The following is a 21191-nucleotide window of genomic DNA, read 5'->3' as shown; positions in this document are numbered from 1 at the left end:
TCGCTAGACTTCTCCTCTTCTAATGAAATTATTTGAATGAAATGAAAAGCAGGCAGTGCTGCTGTTTCGAATTCATTCTATTAACAGTTTTAAAACTGCAAATATCTTAAAAACTAGAAAAATAAATCCATAAGGTCAATTCCAAAAGTGCATAGAAGAGCGCTCTGAGCCATTTGACATTGATTTTTGTGTTTCCTGGCAACACATGACCAGGTTTGGTTCCATTTTGCCCAGCAAAGTGGATATGTGTGTGAGCCCAGGGGTTGGTTTGGACAATCCTGCCAGATTCCAGTTGATCCAGTTGGTCTAAACTGGGTGCGTGATGTATTGAGGATGAAGAAACGAAGAAGACCGGCAGTAAATGATGGAAGAATCCAAAGTACAGGGCATGCAACTAATGAGCTACATGGTGCTCATCGCATAAGCGTTCCAATCAAGCCTTAACTGATCAAGAACAAGCCAATGTAAGCTGTCCTGCACACACACAACTAACACAAGTTGGACTGGGAGTGATGCAAGGGGGAAACAAGACGTGCCGACATCTAGCAAATGCTACCAATCATTATTTCTGTAAGTGAAATAATAACGGCACAAAGTAACCCCTCCATAATCTGTATTTGTCTCTTGTCCCCACCTTCTCTGGACCTCCTAGGCACTCACTAGTGAGATGGTAAATGCCCAATCTTTGCCCGCTTTTTATCTCTATTTTGGGAAATAACAAAAAAAGAAACAAGCATCACTTCTTCTAAAGAAAAGCAACAGGAAAAGATGAGGAGGATTAGAGGTTTGTTTTTGGCACAGTGGAGAAAACATCAGAACTAGGATCCATCAGACCAGTTTCAAAAAATCCACAGAAAACTAGTTAGATAACTGTTAAGACATAGCTAAGGATTTTATGTTGTAACGGTTAATAAAACAGACTCCAAATAGATTAAATCTTCAACCACCTACCAAGAAAGTTGTTTACTTTACTAACGTTAGTGGTAAACTGCATTTGTGCTCTTACCCATAGCAACTCATCAGATTTTTGCTTTTGTCTTCTAATTTTTCTAATATGCCTTTATCAAGCGGTTCCTATCCAATTGGTTATAACAGAATTACGAGCCTTGTGGAACGTAGGGAGTGACTCCCTTTGATTTAATGAATATTCTAGTTTTGCTATGTAATATTGTTCCCTAGGCAGATATAACACCAGAAAATTAAATTGGGCTCAGACCTTATTGAGATCTTTGAGTTCTTTGAGCAAATAGCATTGCAGCTTAAATTAGACACTAGATATTACTGTGATGTATGCAATGACATGGACCAGAAGCAATGTTGGAAATATGCCACAAGATGGCAGGCAAAATAGCAAAATGCAGAAAGATAATGTTAAAATTCTCATTTTGAAATCTCCAGTTTGCAACCTAGCATTTCACACAGTCTTTTTTTGTTAATTTTCGTCCACTTTATCTTTCTTTATTTACCAATGAGGCCAATAAAATGCCAGGTGGCAACCTCAGCACAAGTGACATCATAAGAAACCAATCATAAATAATGACACAGCTAAGGGTTGTTTATATAATAATATATCCTCAATTGTACCTTTTAAATACCTTTATATGCTCAAAAAAAACCCTCTATCATACACAAGAGCCATGAATAGTTCTGTACCCCATTGTAAAATATAGGGATAAAATATTAGGGATATCATTAGGGGAAAAAAAATGAAAAAACTTAACATGGGGCTTTTGGGTTAGAAATTTTGCATGTTTTTTCCCAGGTTCTTTAGAATTTAAAAACATATACTTACCATCAGATTTTACTCAGTACCAGAAGATCTTGTGATGATCCCAGGCTCTACTTGGCCCCAACTTAGGTCAATTCCCACCAGCCTTTTTAATAACCAATATAGGTCTATATAATGCTTATAATATTTGGATGTCATGTTCGCTGGTGGGCCTTAGGAATCCTAGTTTGACCCTAGTTTTGAACACAGTGTTTTTAACACAGATTGAATAAAAGCCTTTGGAACTTGAGGCCAATGTCACTTTATAGGACATCACAGTGACAGACCAATCAGAGAAGTCAGACCTGTTTCCCTTACCATCCAGCCTTTGCCGACCTACATGTTCCGTTACCTTCCACAGCCATCATATGATGCTCTCTGGTACCAGGGCACCATTAAGCCTACACGGAGTGCTTTGTACACAGCCAGATTGACACTGAGACAAAAGACCATCAACTGCAACAGTTTAAAAAAACAAGACTCGACGTACAAGACTGAGTTTCTATTCACAACGAGCAACATAAAAATTACCTCATACAGTTCAAGTGGGAAATTGCATGCCTGTAATAAAAGAGGAAAATCAAAAGTGTGGGACTGTAAAGAGTTCTCTGGTTACAGAAAGTCAGATAGACGGACAGAGAAGGACTTAATAACCCCAGTGGGCCTCGCAGACCCCAGTCCGGCCCTGTTTATTAGTAAGCAAAGCATCTCAGTGGGTCTACCCAACCCATCCACTGAATGGGCAAAAAGGTTTTATAGCTTCCCTACAGCCTGCTGGAAAGGATAACATGTAGTACCTTGCTCAATACCTAGGGAACATTTATCTTCATAGATACTGTCTGTGTGTTAATGTTACACAATTGATCATTTTTAAAAATTGCTTTTAGCTCTACTTTCCCCTATTTAATCATGACAGTAATAATGGCACAAAAGATCCTATAAACTGACGGATAAATACGATCTATTAGGTAGCAGGAAAATGGAGATGGCAGAAAAATAGAACTATTATATCAACTACCAATAATTTTGTGATCCTTTTTACACATTGTATGGTTCCTCAGACTACTATAAATAATAATTCAGCTAAAATGTCTTTATACAAGGATAATCTTCTATAAATCTTAAAGGGGAACTTCAGCTTTCAAGACCACAGAAACCCCTAATATACATATCACTGTAATCTGTTCCTTCAAAAAGTATGAATAAATACCATTTGTATATGCTGAAATCCAGCTGCAAAACAGTTCTTCTCTTTCTGCATCATTTGAAATCCTGGCAGGGGAGGAGGGACTAAAACATTGATGTTACAAATTGTAACAACTTCTCCACAGCTTACAGACAGCATGCAGGAACTACATAACCCACAATGCATTGCATTGTGATGTTCCTTTCCTTATTGACATCACGTGTGCAGGGGATTGTGGGATTGGGAGGATGCAGGCTGAAGGCAGGCTGAGGGACAGGCGACTACTGTTACATTTTATTTGAGTCACAAAGTAGTCAGCCAGATCAGCAGGGGAACAGGGGGCGGGGCTTAGGGAACTGTTCCAAACCATATTATTACATTAAACATCATGAAAAGACTGCATAGGTTTTAATTGATGTTTATTGCAAAGTGCTTGAAATTATGTTTACTTTTTAAAAAGTTGAAGTCGTGTTAGGGTGGCGTTCCCCTTTAAATAATTGATAGGCAGAAAGCAATCTAGCATCTGGCTTCATTTGGGTAGGGATCACAGGTTCGCCCTAATGCAGATAAATGCCAGCAGATGGCAGCAGATGGCTGACAGAGCTGCGTGTTCCTTAGAAGATCCCACGACTTCAGGGATCATTTAAGAACACGACGAACAAGGACGGAGCAAAAAATTGTGCTTCTTGCATTCTAAGTTGGCATTTAGCATATTTAATTTTATATATATTTCCTGACTTGGCCACCCCATGACTCCAGCCAATGTCTGGATAATTAGTCCCCCAGGATAATAACGTGACTCAGTTGTGAATCCTCCTCCATTTGCAATACTAGCTGGGCCTCATCCTCCTCACTTATACCAGCATGCAGTGGAGATTACTACTTCTCCCTCTAATATTTACATTAAGTAACGGAGAGTTAGATCTATGGTTACTATTGGGATATTTCCTTTGTAACAGAGGAATCTCCTTAGCTGTTAAACTCTATGTCCCCCTATCTCCTTCCCCATGACCCCTTGCTAATGCCACTGCCAGGTCTACACTAGCTTTCCCATAAAATTCTAGCTCACCCAACAGCTCCCCCCTTGCCTAATTTAAACACTCCTCCAGTCTCTTAGCCATTCTTTCATCTAGCACAGTGGATTCTCTTCCATTGAGGTGAAATCCGTCATGGCTATATTGATTGTATTAATGAAACACATTATTCAGTGAAATACACAACCATTTATTGGCTCAGAATTTAAACACAAAATTCAAAAAAACAAAACATACTATATCAAATGGAAAGGTACATCCCAATGCCACATGGCACCCTCTCTCCTTCCTAACGCGTTTCGCACACTAGGTGCTTCCTCTGATTAAGCACCTAGTGTGCGAAACGCGTTAAGAAGGAGAGAGGGTGCCATGTGGCATTGGGATGTACCTTTCCATTTGATATAGTATGTTTTGTTTTTTTGAATTTTGTGTTTAAATTCTGAGCCAATAAATGGTTGTGTATTTCACTGAATATGTGTTTCATTAATACAATCAATATAGCCATGACCGATTGCACCTCAATGGAAGAGAATCCGCTGTGCTAGATGAAAGAATGGCTAAGAGACTGGAGGAGTGTTTAAATTGTGTGTTAATGTGTTTCATTAATGGTGTGTTATTTCAGGACCTTTCAGTGAGATACATCTTAAGTTTTCTTTCTCAATCTTATTAACTATATTGATTGTACCCCAAGGAAAAGTCAGCCCAGTGCTCTAGGAATCCAACTCGTTCCTTTCTACACCAAGACTTTAGCCAGAACATTTAGCTACCTAAGCTCCGACTGTTTCCCTAAACTTGCACGTGGCACAGGCAAAACTTAAAAAAAATGACATTGGAGGACCTTTCCTTAATCTCAGAGCCTAGATCCTTGAACTTACTCTTTATGGTCCTCCACCTACCATTAATTATGTGATTAGTACCAATATGTACCAAGACAGTTGGGTCATGCCCAATTTTGTATTACCAGCCCTGGACAGTATTTTACCAGCTAGACCGGTAAAAATCAAGCCAGGTGGCAACCCTAACCATGAATTGTATGATCCAGAGAGTGTCCCTTAGAACTCAAAATGGCAATTTTCTACTTAGGATTACCCAGTGCAACATAATACTAATAAAGTATATTTTGTTATGAAAAAAGTTTAGATTAATGAAGCTCCGTTTCACATATGAGCTGTTTATGCAATATATTTTATAGAGACCTACATTGTTTAGGGGTATAGTTTTGTTTTTAATAAGTGGTGGAACGCACACTTTAGGTTTAGTGTCTAACCATCATCCATCTTGTTCTCTAACAGTGTTAAGATGAAAAAGAATAAATTGTACCATGGGATTGTTTGCTAAGGCATCTCACTCCAGTCTCCCTAACCTATCAGCCAATCATCAGCCGTTCTGCTGCACAATTAGCACATTACCCTCTGTTTATAAATCCCTTCAGCATAAGTTACATTTACATATATAACTGACTATTTTTAAACGATAGTATCTAACAAAACAAAAGGTAGAGACAATTCCGAAAAGGCCTGACACGCTGAACAGATTAGCACATGGGTGTGTGGGTACGACAGCCTGGAACTGTAGGTTTGACTGCTGAGGAACGAGGAAATACATTTCCACACATCACGTGTTTATTTCAGAGAGAGAAACGGCTTTCTGAATTTTTGTTGTGCCTATCCATCTGTCGCTTCTTTGTACGTTCTAATTAGGCAAGAGCAATATCCTCATTAACGTTGCATTTCTGCAAAGAGCAGAAATTAAGTCGTTACAAAGAACCTTTAAATACGGCACGTGTGGCACACTTCTGATCACTGCTGCTAACTGATTCACTGACAAACCACTTAATAACTTGTCATGCTGTGACTAACCTGTTTCATTTTCCGTTAAAGATAACTTTTGAGACTACACAAAGAGGACCAATATATCTATTTTGGCACAATCCAAAGAAGACCAATGTATTTATTCCTGGCACAAATGTGTCTTCTCCCATGGCCTTCTACAGTGGACCTTTGACAGCACTCATGAACATCTACACTGCCTTGATTTGTCTTTACAAAACACTTCACCCTTAACTATTCACAATATCCCCTTTCCTGCTCTCCAACCATCATCTAATCTCATTCTCCCTCATGACATGACTACAGCTCCCACCACTAAAAGAGTAATGAGGAGAAAGCTACATCCAGCTATACTGCCATCCCTACCATCTATATTCAATTTTCATTCTCCTCAAACACTTCCTTCTCTGACCCTTACTATCTTCTCCGCAAATACAATACTGCTCTGCCATCCTTCCTGGATCTTCATGCACCTCTCTTCCCACGGTGACAATGAGCTTCTAATCCTAGACTCTCTAAACTAGACTAGACTTCTCTAAACTCAATAACACAAAGTTTTTTCTCTGTTCAGTTCACTAATCAAACTGCAGATACAGCATAATCACTTCCTGTTCTCTCACCACAACAAATTACAAGCCGCTTTAAATCCAAAGTTGACCTGATACACCAAATCATCACCTCTGTCTCTTCACATGCCTCTCTGCCCATCCATACAAAGCTTCCTAGAGCATCCCTTAATTCCTTCCATCTAGTCAATGAAGATGAAGTTGCAAAGCTGCTCTCCCCCTTCCCAGTCACCACTTGTCACCACCGATCCCATTCCATCACTTCCTAAAAGATCTGTTCTGCTCTGTTGTTCCTGCACATCTCCTTGTCACACATGTATTCCTCTGTTCTAACTTGCCCTGATAACTACAGGCCAATCTCACTCTTGCCTTTCCCCTTCAAGCTCTTTAAATGGATTGTCTCCAGCTGTTTGCTGAACTTTCTGCCTACCAACCATCTTCTTGACCCCTTTCTGCACGAAGGCCTTCAATGATATCCATGCTGCTAAGGACCAGTGACACACTTCCATACTCATATTCCTGGATCTCTCTGCTGCTAAGGACCAGTGACTTTCATACTCATATTCCTGGATCTCTCTGCTGCTAAGGACCAGTGACACACTTCCATACTCATATTCCTGGATCTCTCTGCTGCTAAGGACCAGTGACACACTTCCATACTCATATTCCTGGATCTCTCTGCTGCTAAGGACCAGTGACACACTTCCATGCTCATATTCCTGGATCTCTCTGCTGCTAAGGACCAGTGACTTCCATACTCATATTCCTGGATCTCTCTGCTGCTAAGGACCAGTAACTTCCATACTCATATTCCTGGATCTCTCTGCTGCTAAGGACCAGTGACACACTTCCATGCTCATATTCCTGGATCTCTCTGCTGCTAAGGACCAGTGACTTTCATACTCATATTCCTGGATCTCTCTGCTGCTAAGGACCAGTGACACACTTCCATACTCATATTCCTGGATCTCTCTGCTGCTAAGGACCAGTGACACACTTCCATACTCATATTCCTGGATCTCTCTGCTGCTAAGGACCAGTGGCACACTTCCATGCTCATATTCCTGGATCTCTCTGCTGCTAAGAACCAGTGACACACTTCCATACTCATATTCCTGGATCTCTCTGCTGCTAAGGACCAGTGATACACTTCCATACTCATATTCCTGGATCTCTCTGCTGCTAAGGACCAGTGATACACTTCCATACTCATATTCCTGGATCTCTCTGCTGCTAAGGACCAGTGACTTCCATGCTCATATTCCTGGGTCTCTCTGCTGCTAAGGACCAGTGACTTCCATGCTCATATTCCTGGATCTCTCTGCTGCTAAGGACCAGTGATACACTTCCATACTCATATTCCTGGATCTCTCTGCTGCTAAGGACCAGTGACTTCCATGCTCATATTCCTGGATCTCTCTGCTGCTAAGGACCAGTGACTTCCATGCTCATATTCCTGGATCTCTCTGCTGCTAAGGACCAGTGACACACTTCCATACTCATATTCCTGGATCTCTCTGCTGCTAAGGACCAGTGACTTCCATGCTCATATTCCTGGATCTCTCTGCTGCTAAGGACCAGTGACTTCCATGCTCATATTCCTGGATCTCTCTGCTGCTAAGGACCAGTGACTTCCATGCTCATATTCCTGGATCTCTCTGCTGCTAAGGACCAGTGACACACTTCCATACTCATATTCCTGGATCTCTCTGCTGCTAAGGACCAGTGACTTCCATGCTCATATTCCTGGATCTCTCTGCTGCTAAGGACCAGTGACTTCCATGCTCATATTCCTGGATCTCTCTGCTGCTAAGGACCAGTGACTTCCATACTCATATTCCTGGATCTCTCTGCTGCTAAGGACCAGTGACACACTTCCATGCTCATATTCCTGGATCTCTCTGCTGCTAAGGACCAGTGACTTCCATACTCATATTCCTGGATCTCTCTGCTGCTAAGGACCAGTGACACACTTCCATACTCATATACCTGGATCTCTCTGCTGCTAAGGACCAGTGACACACTTCCATACTCATATTTCTGGATCTCACTGCAGCATTCAATATTATTGACCCCTGTCTTCTTTTAAAACATCTCCAAATGCTTGGTATAAGAGGCTATTATAGTGTCATCCTATCTCTCTACGTGCACCTTCAGTGTATCAGTTTTTATATTACATCTCCACCTGTTGATCTATATGTTGAGGTGCCCCAAGGATCTGTGTTAGGGTGAAAATTCATCCCTTCCTCTGCCCATCCAATACTAAAACACTGTTCCAAGCCCTCATACTCTCCAAGATAGATTACTGTAACATATTACTTGCTGGTCTCCCTGAATCACATCTCCACCCACTAAATTCACTCCTCAATGCTGCTGCCTGCATGATCTCACCCACATCCAAATGTCTCCCTCACTACTAAAATCTGGGTCCTGGCTTTTTGTCTATTATGTCAAGTGACATTAAATAAAAAAATCTTATCCTGTGTTTCATAGCCTTTCATTCTTCTGCTCCTCTCTATATATCAGTATAATCTCCCCATACGCTCTCTCCTGGACCTTCACTCACCTCAGGACAATCTACAGACCATACCAAAACACCAAAACAGCATAAAACCTTTTTCACTGATTGCTCCATGCCTCTTGAATGCTCTGCCATCTTGCTTCAGGAATACACCCACACTAACATCTTTATCTAAGCTCATTAAAAATCATCTTCCTCTGCACCAACACATATATAAAAACATACATACATACAATCCAAAGTGGCCAAATATAAGTAGAGTAGGAAAGTAGAGGTCCCCATGTAAAGGGAGGAAAATGGGCTCTGTGACTGATGTGGCTTACATGTTTCATGCTTAATAAAATTAGTTCTTGGCTATGACTGTACATGATGTACATATTGTTGGCAAATCCAGAGAGGACCAATGTATATATTCCTGACAATAAGTACCAATGTAAATATTCTTGGACCAATCCAAAGAATACCAATCTCTATATTCTTGGCAAAATCCAAAGAGGACCTACAGTATAAATATTACTGGCACAATCCAAAGAGTACCAATGTATATATTCTTATCAAAATCTAAAGTGAAGCAATGATCAAGGTAGTCATGTTAAAGGCACTGTTCACCTTAAAATGTACTTTATGTATGTTGTAGACAGTGGTATCCTGAGACAATTTATAATTAGTTGGCAATTAATTGGAATTAGAAAGAAATGTATTATAAGGTTTTTAGGGCTTAATTATCCCAGCCACAAGGGTATCATGTGGTAAATCAGGATGAAAGGTAAGTAGTAGTAGGGTTCTTGAATAGAAAGCTAAGCAATATGAAACAAGAATAACTTGAAAAAAGGCAGAATAGAAATAATAGTTACAAACCATATAAAAGAAATAACCAAAGGTGCCAAGAAGAGGCCCATCTATAACGTACTAGAAGTTAATTTAAAGGTGAACTTTCACTGATTTCTTGATTTTCCAATGAATTATAAACAGGGGAAGAGTACAAATAAAACACTTTTAAACAGTAAAACAGTACTTATTAATGTTAATTCCCCAGCTACAAGCCATAGCCCACTATAAACGAAGGTACTGGCACCTAAGCTGCTGTCCCGGTGTGCACTTGGGCAAGGCCTGTACCTCAAACTTTTGCCGGAGTCCAAAGTCATCTTCGTCATCAGCTACTGGGACATTGTAATACTCGCCTTCTTCTTGGTTCAGTAACTTGTACCTGAGAGACATGGGGCAGAGAGACAACCAGGACCAAAAGAGAGGAGAAGGACAGCAGAACGGTGCAAAGTAAAAGAAAGAAAGATGGTAGGAGGTACAGGACACAGGGAGGGGGGAATCAAGCAATGATATACAGTATTGATGCAAAGAAGGATAAAAAATATGAACGTAAAACATGAACCAAGAAGTAATGAGGAAGAATACAGAAAAAAGCAAACGGACAAATGAAAATAAATTTTCAAAATGGACAGAACAATGAAGATGAAACATTCAATGACCAAAGGAAAAAAGAGAAAGAAAGATAAGAACAAGAAAGCAAAGTAAGGTAGGTAATCCCACAAGGCACAAAGCTCAATTCTGGTTGATGTTCCAAACAATGGCTACAGTTCAGTTGGCAGCAAAGTGCATAATGAAGTACTAACTAATATTATCAGACGGATCATATCATAGGAGCATGGTGTTAAAATAGCTAACGTCCGATCATTAATTACCAGCCATCCACAGCGTTCTTCATGATTTCTGACACACCAAAAGACATGGAGCCCATGAAGTCATTTCGAGAGGTGCGGTCCCAGTCCCAGACTTCTACAGAGAGCCTCCTGTCCTCATCCCCCGATTTCAAGGAACTTGAGAAACCAAAAGAATAGAATAAGAGATTAGTGCTGATAGGTTTGGCTGAAGCAACCTGTTTGTTTATGCCCTACCTTACTGTAATAATACATGGCCAATGCAATAAAAATACAGTACCTACCTACTTCATGTCAAAACATATTTAAAATGGATCAACTCTCATCAACATATGGTTAAATAAGAACAATGAAATCGATATACTTCTTTTTATACAGAAATATGAGTCAATAAAACAGCTGACTATTTACCTCTTCATTTTTGGATGTAACACCCAATTATTGCCTGCAGAGGGCTTCTCCTACCCACAGTATAATTATAGGTTATATGGTCAACTGTACTGTACTCTTTTTACTCATCTACTCTTCTGTTAAATATGGGAATAGCATCTAATAACACGTAGAGTTACTCACAAAATAAAAGCTTCGTTCCAGACTGGGTTCAGCGTAGACTTGACAGTTCTGGTTTTCTGCTTGGTCATGTTCTTTGGATCCGGTATCAGCTTTAGCTTTACATAAGGATCTGATAATCCATTTGGGTCCATGGGAATTAGATTTCGTGCTTCGCCCACTATCAAAACAAGAAACCCAGTTTTCACCTTAGGACAAAAGGGGTTTTGGATTTGGAATCAAAATGATGATTATATGGGTGAATAGTGGGTTCATGAGAGTAGACTCTAACGTTTATGTCACATTTGGTCACTATGAGAATGTTTCCAATACATTTGGCTGAGCCTTCCATTGCCACAGCAAGACAACCAATTTACATTGAGTGGTACTGAACTGCCAAATTCCTAGAAACTAGATACTGATCAGATGGGTTGCACCATGGTAGTTAGGGTGCTGCCTATTGAACTAGCTGGGAAGTCAGCTATGCTACCCTAAAGTCTTCATACCTCTGGCTCAATCCAAATCCTTGAATGCAGCTCCTTGAAGTCCTGCGTATTGTGTCCATTTAATGTTTTTAATTAATTCTGCCGATCTGATAATAGTCTACATAAATGTTTATATACAGTGGTGAGAAGGCTGCCGGCTGCTAAAGCAGTCCAAAAACAAGCATCTGTTGAAGACAGAGGGATGTAAACAAGCCCAGTGTTTATGGCAACTCAGTAGCAGTCCCATAGTCCCTACGGCCAGGGGCCACTTCACTGCTAGATGGGTTTATGTGCTAGTAAGTGTTTATACTCCAACTAGAAGGCATACCGGTAGACTAAGAGTAGTATCGACTACCACTTATGGCTTAATTACTGATCCTGGGAGCACGTTAGTACCCCTGCATATCAACTTCAACCGGCACAGGGGAAAAGACTGAGCAGCTGTTTTACCGTTCGCACAACAGGAGCTAATTCCAAGTATAGCAGGAAAGGTTATTTTTAACAGCCGCTCGTTGCTAAGGGAAATCTCGGCGAAGGTTTGAGGAATGAAAAATGATAAATACAACATTAAGGTGCCACTAACGAGTACGGAACGTTTAACCGCTTTGCAGCAGATTCCTCGTCATACTGCAAGTGCAAAAAAATAAACATTTTAATGCACCTTTGGTTTAGATAAAGGTTTCCATATTTTGATTAGATACAGGTATAGGACCCGTTATCCAGAATGTTCGGGACCAAGGGTATTCCGGATAAGGGGTCTTTCTGTAATTTGGATCTCCATACCTTAAGTCTAGGTACTGTTTTATTATTACAGAGAAAAGGGAATCATTTAACCATGAAATAAACCCAATAGGGCTGTTCTGCCCCAATAAGGGGTAATTATATCTTAGTTGGGATCAAGTACAGGTACTGTTTTATTATTACAGAGAAAAGGGAATCATTTAACCATTAAATAAACCCAATAGGGCTGTTCTGCCCCCAATAAGGGGTAATTATATCTTAGTTGGGATCAAGTACAGGTACTGTTTTATTATTACAGAGAAAAGGGAATCATTTAACCATTAAATAAACCCAATAGGGCTGTTCTGCCCCCAATAAGGGGTAATTATATCTTAGTTGGGATCAAGTACAGGTACTGTTTTATTATTACAGAGAAAAGGGAATCATTTAACCATTAAATAAACCCAATAGGGCTGTTTTGCCCCCAATAAGGGGTAACTATATCTTAGTTGGGATCAATTACAAGGTACTGTTTTATTACTACAGAGAAAAAGGAAATCAGTTTTAAAATTCTGAATTATTTGATTAAAATGGTGTCTATGGGAGATGGGCTTTCCGTAATTCGGAGCTTTCTGGATAATGGGTTTCCAGATAAGGGATCCCATACCTGTACTTTAGGTTATTAATTTAAACAAGAAGAAATTTTGCCAAATGGAATCTGAGTTTATTCCCTTTGTATAAACTAGAAATGTCCTTGATACAGGGCTATCAGATGAAGCAGGACTTCTACAGCCCACAGTTTGGACCCCCCCAGGGTCAAGCCAACAAAATGGGAGTGCAAATATATAAGGCACCCCCACTGACCCCATTCTCTAACCTCTTCTTTACTGGCCCTGGCCCTGCTCTTTAGAGGTGTGGTGGCACCATCTTATCTGCTCTCCCAAGCGTTCAGCATGGCAGTGTTGCCCAATCTGAAGAAGTGATGGCATTTGCCAAGTCTCATTGTCTCCTTTACCTCGCATTAAAAATGGGGTCACCATACAATAAAAGAACAGTACCACGGTCAGTGTGTTTTACAAGTTTAGTAAACTGGGAACACTGGGAGTGCCTCACAAACTGCTACCTCCTTGTTGTTGCCATGTCCTTGTCCTTTAAAGATGGAGGTTTTTGACCCCTTTTGAGGAAAATGGAGAGAGCTTGCACAGGCAAAATGAACATGTCGACCATAAGGTGTCTCACCGACCTGTGACTTGGAACTCTTCATCGTTTATAGCCTCCACTCTTATGTGCAACCTCCCCCGGCGCTCAGTGTGGTCCACTCCGCAGAGACTGGGCACGTTTTGAACACATCGCTTATGTACATTCATCTCACAGCCTAGAAAAATATTGTAGAAAAACAAATATATTAAGGTATACAGGTGTCCCAGTTTTCTAGAAGGCAAACTAATTCCATTAGGTTGCACATTTTTTGTTTAACCATCTCTCCCTACTATACCTGCTATCCCACAGCCCCAGTCCCTTCCCAGAGGTTATTATCCCACTGCTACTATAGGCACCATCTCTCCCTACTATACCTGCTATCCCACAGCCCCAGTCCCTTCCCAGAGGCTATTATCCCACTGCTACTATAGGCACCATCTCTCCTTACTATACCTGCTATCCCACAGCCACAGTCCCTTCCCAGAGGCTATTATCCCCCCACTGCTACTATAGGCACCATCTCTCCCTACTATACCTGCTGTCCCACAGCCCCAGTCCCTTCCCAGAGGCTATTATCCCCCCACTGCTACTATAGGCACCATCTCTCCCTACTATACCTGCTGTCCCACAGCCCCAGTCCCTTCCCAGAGGCTATTATCCCCCCACTGCTACTATAGGCACCATCTCTCCCTACTATACCTGCTGTCCCACAGCCCCAGTCCCTTCCCAGAGGCTATTATCCCCCCACTGCTACTATAGGCACCATCTCTCCCTACTATACCTGCTATCCCACAGCCCCAGTCCCTTCCCAGAGGCTATTATCCCCCCACTGCTACTATAGGCACCATCTCTCCCTACTATACCTGCTATCCCACAGCCCCAGTCCCTTCCCAGAGGCTATTATCCCCCCACTGCTACTATAGGCACCATCTCTCCCTACTATACCTGCTATCCCACAGCTCCAGTCCCTTCCCAGAGGCTATTATCCCACTGCTACTATAGGCACCATCCCTCCCTACTATACCTGCTATCCCACAGCCCCAGTCCCTTCCCAGAGGCTATTATTCCCCCACTGCTACTATAGGCACCATCTCTCCCTACTATACCTGCTATCCCACAGCCCCAGTCCCTTCCCAGAGGCTATTATCCCCCCACTGCTACTATAGGCACCATCTCTCCCTACTATACCTGCTATCCCACAGCCCCAGTCCCTTTCCAGAGGCTATTATCCCCCCACTGCTACTATAGGCACCATCCCTCCCTACTATACCTGCTATCCCACAGCCCCAGTCCCTTCCCAGAGGCTATTATCCCCCCACTGCTACTATAGGCACCATCCCTCCCTACTATACCTGCTATCCCACAGCCCCAGTCCCTTCCCAGAGGCTATTATCCCCCCACTGCTACTATAGGCTCCATCTCTCCCTACTATACCTGCTATCCCACAGCCCCAGTCCCTTCCCAGAGGCTATTATCCCCCCACTGCTACTATAGGCACCATCTCTCCCTACTATTCCTGCTATCCCACAGCCCCAGTCCCTTCCCAGAGGCTATTATCCCCCCACTGCTACTATAGGCACCATCTCTCCCTACTATACCTGCTATCCCACAGCCACAGTCCCTTCCCAGAGGCTATTATCCCACTGCTACTATAGGCACCATCTCTCCCTACTATACCTGCTATCCCACAGCCCCAGTCCCCTCCCAGAGGCTATTATCCCCCCACTGCTACTATAGGCACCATCTCTCCCTACTATACCTGCTATCCCACAGCCACAGTCCCTTCCCAGAGGCTATTATCCCACTGCTACTATAGGCACCATCTGTGTCTACTATATCTGCTACACTTACTGCTACATGCACCAACTGCAACTACCCACTTTCCCATAAACCCTGTCCACAGGCTATTATCTCTAATGTTAATGTAGAGGATGCTGTGTTGCCGCCACATTAAAGAAGTGAATAAACAGTATGTAATTTTCCACATTCCTCCAACCTACAACTGCTTCTATGAACAGCTCTGGATTCATCTGCACTGAGTTAGAAAGCAAACATTAACTTGCACATATTGTCATAAATGAATATTTGCAAATGCTTTTAGGAGAAGTCATTACACTGTTTCTTTGACCAGTAAACTGCAAAGTCAATTTCTATGAAATGCCTTCAGAAAGGGTCAGATTGTCATCATCAGTTTTCTCTATGGGTTTAAAAGAAAAATGACACAGCAGCCTGCGAGGCGATGCACCATATTCTCGTGCCGAGCCATCCATCATCTCTAAAGGTATTCTGCCAAAGAGCAAAGCCATTTATAGCTCTCCTGAAGAGCTGTCTAGGGCAACATGAAGATCTATCACATTAATCTTCAGGGAGGTTATGCCCTGTCACTCTAGTCTTGCTACTTACAAGCACATTTCATTCCCTGATGGACCATTCCATAAAGAAGGGAGCCGCAATGGTCGCAGAAGGTGGGGCTGCTGTAGCTGTGCACCTTGAACTTGTGTCTGCTGCGAGGATCCTGGAACAACAATTTGGACTGATGTTAATTTTGAAGTTCTTACAGTATAAAGGGATCAAGAAACAGAAAGCTGTTCAAGGGATATAAAGATTTTTTTCCCAGCTACTAAAGCATGAAATGAAGGTGCCAGATGGCTCTGTCACCCCTGACTTTTGCTAGAAGCCCGAGGGCATGTAACAGCACCATGTTTTGCCGAAGTGCACACTGATATTATATAAATATGTGCACGGCTAGATCTCTTGGCAGGTAAGGTTGACCTGCGAGCGTCACTTGAGCTACATAATGGATTTAAATATGGAGTTAGAAATACTCAGCAGTTACAATGCTTTGTAAGTGCCCAGCAACAAGAGTATTCATTACTCTTTCTTAACGGCCACTGAAATTATGTTGTTGGTTACATATGTCCTAACAATAACAGAAGCTTCAGTATATGACCCGGCCAAATCCATTTGTACATCCAGACCACTAGAAAGAAGCAGCAAGTGATACTACAGAGGTAGGAACACAGAGCAGAAGAGGGCCATCTATCAGGCCCGGACTGGCAATCTGTGGTTTGAGGCAGTGAGGCTGCTGTAAGGTGCCATAGACAGTCACTATTTATTGGGCTGTTTTGGCCCCTATGTACTCAAAATGTCAGGGCCAATTTTAAATTCCAGTCCAGATCTGCCATAAATCCCAATACTGGGGAAGCCATGGGAAAGTGTCTTTTCTATTAAAAAAAAACCTGCCTCTTTACCAGTACTTAATGTAATGAATGCATTCTCCTCAACTAACTGCCAGTTCTCAATCAGGTTTCATTTCCAAAGCCAATTCCTTATGTGCCTGAAGAGCTTATATGAAGCAACTAGGGCTGGTTTGAGGTACCAGTGGCCCCAGACCAAAGATTGGTCCAATAAATGTATTATAGAACTGCCCTCCAACTGGAGAATTTGAGTGCAATAAGGCAAGAAATACAGAAAAAAGTCTATTCTGTACCAACTGAAATAGACATGAGGCCCAGGCCTGCCAGCCTCTACCAACAGTGGTGGGATCACAAATACAAGCTTTTTATTCAACTATATCCTTCAGGTACATTTCTCTTAATAGAAAACAAAAGTTTTAATAGAAAGTTAATAGTTACATTGAGCTCTTTCAGCTGATTTAAATGAGGGGTCTGCCATTTTTGGGGGATGCTTTTTACTGGAAAACACTATATTCAACTACGGATATACCTGATGTTACACATTATGCAATACCCATGAGTTCAGACCTTTAATAAACACAAACACATACAGGTATGGGATCCCTTATCCAGAAACCCCCGAATTATGGAAAGCCTGTCTCCCATAGACTCCATTTTAATGAAATAATTCAGGTTTTTAAAACTGATTTCCTTTTTCTCTGTAATAATAAAACAGTACCTGTACTTGATCCCAACTAAGATATAATTACCCCTTATTGGGGCAGAACAGCCCTATTGGGTTTATTTAATGGTTAAATGATTCCCTTTTCTCTGTAATAATAAAACAGTACCTGTACTTGATCCCAACTAAGATATAATTACCCCTTATTGGGGGCAGAACAGCCCTATTGGGTTTATTTAATGGTTAAATGATTCCCTTTTCTCTGTAATAATAAAACACTACCTGTACTTGATCCCAACTAAGATATAATTACCCCTTATTGGGGGCAGAACAGCCCTATTGGGTTTATTTAATGGTTAAATGATTCCCTTTTCTCTGTAATAATAAAACAGTACCTGTACTTGATCCCAACTAAGATATAAATAATCCTTATTGGATGCAAAACAATCCTATTGGGTTTAATTAATGTTTAATTGATTTTTTAGTAGACTTAAGGTATGAAGATCCAAATTACGGAAAGGCCCCTTATCCGGAATACCCTTGGCCCCAAGCATTCTGGATAACGGGTCCTATACCTGTACTATATAGAACCTATAAATCTGCAGGACCTATGGAAATACACCAGTTTCTCTTTACATACTAAACAACTATACCTCTATATACAACGCTAACTTTTCTGGGGCCCCATAAAAGGGTAGGGCCCAAATCCAACATCAGTGACATAGAGACAAACATCCCTTGCTAACTATGCTGTATGAATCCATATTTATAGTAAAAGAATCCTGTTGGGTTTATTTAAAGCTTAAATCATTTTTAGCCGACTAAGATGGAAATCCAGTGATGTGTTGGTTGTAAATAATGGGGAAGAGGAGTCTGTAGTGAAAAGCCTTTGGCTAGCTACAGGTTGATTCTCCATAAGGACCATCTAGTGACAACAAAAATAAGTAGCTATTTTCTACCCTGAATAATACCAGCTCCTGATATGGGAGATGAATTATGCAATGAATACTGCTGACTGTTTTACAATATAACATGACCTCCGTGGCTGAAAAAGCAGCTATAAACTGCTGACATAGACTGAATGTTGCTGGATAAAATCCCCAGATGGACTACTGAAAGAGAAAATAAGAAACCAAAGGCTTAGCAGTCGTTCTGTAACCGCATAAGGGCCACAGTTAGCACCACTCTTATATAAAGCAGTACAGGTATCGGACCCCATATCCGGAAACCCGTTACCAAGAATGTTCCGAATTACAGAAAGGCCATCTCCCATAGACTCCATTTTAATCAAATAATTCACATTCACATTTTTCACATGGTTTCCTTTTTCTCTGTAATAATAAAGCAGAACCTTGTACTTGATCCCAACTAAGATATAATTACCCCTTATTGGGGGCAGAACAGCCCTATTGGGTTTATTTAATGGTTAAATGATTCCCTTTTCTCTGTAATAATAAAACAGTACCTGTACTTGATCCCAACTAAGATATAATTATCCCTTATTGGGGGCAGAACAGCCCTATTGGGTTTATTTAATGCTTAAATGATTCCCTTTTCTCTGTAATAATAAAACAGTACCTGTACTTGATCCCAACTAAGATATAATTACCCCTTATTGGGGGCAGAACAGCCCTATTGGGTTTATTTAATAGTTAAATGATTCCCTTTTCTCTGTAATAATAAAACAGTACCTGTACTTGATCCCAACTAAGATATAATTACCCCTTATTGGGGGCAGAACAGCCCTATTGGGTTTATTTCATGGTTAAATGATTCCCTTTTCTCTGTAATAATAAAACAGTACCTGTACTTGATCCCAACTAAGATATAATTAATCCTTATTGGAGCCAAAACAATCCAATTGTATTTAATTACTGTTTCAATATTTTTTTTTGTAGATCTTGTAGATACTGATGCCATCTTGCTTTACTACAATTGCTCTCCCTGTTTGCAGCCCCTCTGTGCTATTACTATCAGTGATTTACAGGTACCTCTTACTGCTTTTTGCTTACAATAATAAATTCATAGTATTAATAGCCGGGATTCTCTGATTACCTCCAGGATGCTCTTTAGCATGAGCACCACGGCTATAATAAATGTTCTGGATTTACTGCATGCCCAAACAGCAGAATAATCTCTTCTTAGCATAAAATTATATAAAAGGCTCTGGCAGACATTATAGAAGTTAGTAGAAGTGTGTGCTGCATGCAATGTACTGTACCTTTGACACTATAAGACTAGGGATGACTCCCTGCAACCTCCGGTAAATATACCGTACCTTCTCACTCGCTAGACCGCTGGGGAAAAGATCAACCAACATGAGTATCTGTTAAATGGGGTGCTAAGAACTTCTTCACAAAGAATGAGCTTCTTTATTGATCTCAGTCATATGTCTTCTGCTGCTAGTAATGTCTGACTCAAGAACACAATGGCTCATACTAAACAGGATAAATGCTTTTCAGTCAATGGTAAATTACAAGTTTTACTCACACTCATTGATCTGCCCCCTCCAGAGGTGGAATTGCTTGCCTTAGTGCACCAATACTCAGCATAGTCAACCTTCAAAGCAGTCCCTGGTTCCAAGGATCTCACTCCTAATTTGGAAAACCGGGCAGGACTTTCCTAGATTGAAGCGGTGATCGGCAATTGCTGATCGCTGCGCCATAGTCCCACCCCCGTGACATCACTGTCCCAACCAGTGATGTCACTGTTTGTGCCCACCCCGCTTGGCTTTTGGCAGGGGAAATGGTGGCAACACTACCCTATACGTGTGGATTGGTCATTGCAGGGTACTAACCCAAAGAACCTCCTTGTTGGAGCCTCTAGCTGCTCTGCTAGCTATCCGGATCCTGTCTTTCACTCCTAGAGTGACCATTTTAGAAATAACCTAACATTAGCTTTGCCTAACCTGCCCAGGACCAATCATGTACCCACCTCCCAACAAGGTGAGGTCCCTGGAAAAAGACCCTGAGCACATGGGTGCCCTCCCTTTTATACAAAATTCCATTGCTATCATCTGGAAAAGTAAAAATAAAACCACCACATAGAGTTTACAAAGGACAACCTAGGGTGTCCAAACTATAGAAGGGCTGTCTGAGTAAAGTGCAGCTGAATTCTTGCAATTCTTAACATAAGGAACTGGTAAGGAGCCCATAAACAAGCTGATAAAAGCTTTCAGACAGTGCCTGCGGCTTATTGACCCACGTATGTGAAAATAAGCCATTTCCATTTTGACCTAAGGGTCAAAGGATCGGATCAGCCAGCTATCGCCAAGCTCAAGGTGGCCATATTGGGGAAAGGTCGCCAAATGATTTATGATATTTATGATGCTGATTATAATAGCAAAATGAGCTTTTACAAGGGACAATAAAAAAGATTGCAACCAAACTGGCCTTGAATACACACACACATCTATGTATGTGTGTATATATATATACTACTGTTGGGCTTTAAATTATTGTGCTATATATAGATGGCTAATTATATATATATATATACACAAGTATGGGACCCATTATCCAGAATGCTCGGGACCTGGGGTTTTCCGAAAGGGATCTTTCTGTAATTTGGATCTCCATACCTTAAGTCTACTACAAGATTATTTAAACATTTCCAACAGGATTGTTTTGCTTCCAATAAGGGGTAATTATATCTTAGTTGGGATCAAGTACAGGTACTGTTTTATTATTACAGAGAAAAGGGAATCATTTAACCATTAAATAAACCCAATAGGGCTGTTCTGCCCCAATAAGGGGTAATTATATCTTAGTTAGGATCAAGTACAGGTACTGTTTTATTATTA

At 41.1% G+C, this 21191-nt stretch overlaps 1 protein-coding gene across 2 annotated transcripts in view; it reads right to left on the bottom strand.

The window, feature by feature from the left end:
- Window positions 1-21191, bottom strand: part of prkcg (protein kinase C gamma) — a 163320-nt gene that overhangs the window by 40923 nt on the left and 101206 nt on the right. The window contains exons 4-9 of one of the 2 annotated variants that reach the window (XM_004916331.2): window positions 15935-16046; window positions 13575-13706; window positions 11151-11307; window positions 10602-10736; window positions 10021-10111; window positions 2300-2329 (exon numbers count right to left, since the gene is read on the bottom strand). In XM_004916331.2, the coding sequence (XP_004916388.1) occupies window positions 2300-2329; window positions 10021-10111; window positions 10602-10736; window positions 11151-11307; window positions 13575-13706; window positions 15935-16046 (657 nt within the window). The remainder of the gene's footprint in view (window positions 1-2299; window positions 2330-10020; window positions 10112-10601; window positions 10737-11150; window positions 11308-13574; window positions 13707-15934; window positions 16047-21191) is intronic. The other variant, XM_002934988.3, reaches the window with a different exon arrangement.

Source organism: Xenopus tropicalis, chromosome 7 (assembly GCF_000004195.4).
Source record: "Xenopus tropicalis strain Nigerian chromosome 7, UCB_Xtro_10.0, whole genome shotgun sequence".
NCBI lineage: Eukaryota > Metazoa > Chordata > Amphibia > Anura > Pipidae > Xenopus > Xenopus tropicalis.
Note: the sequence above shows the minus strand (reverse complement) of the source record. Positions and strands in the feature narration are given on the sequence as shown.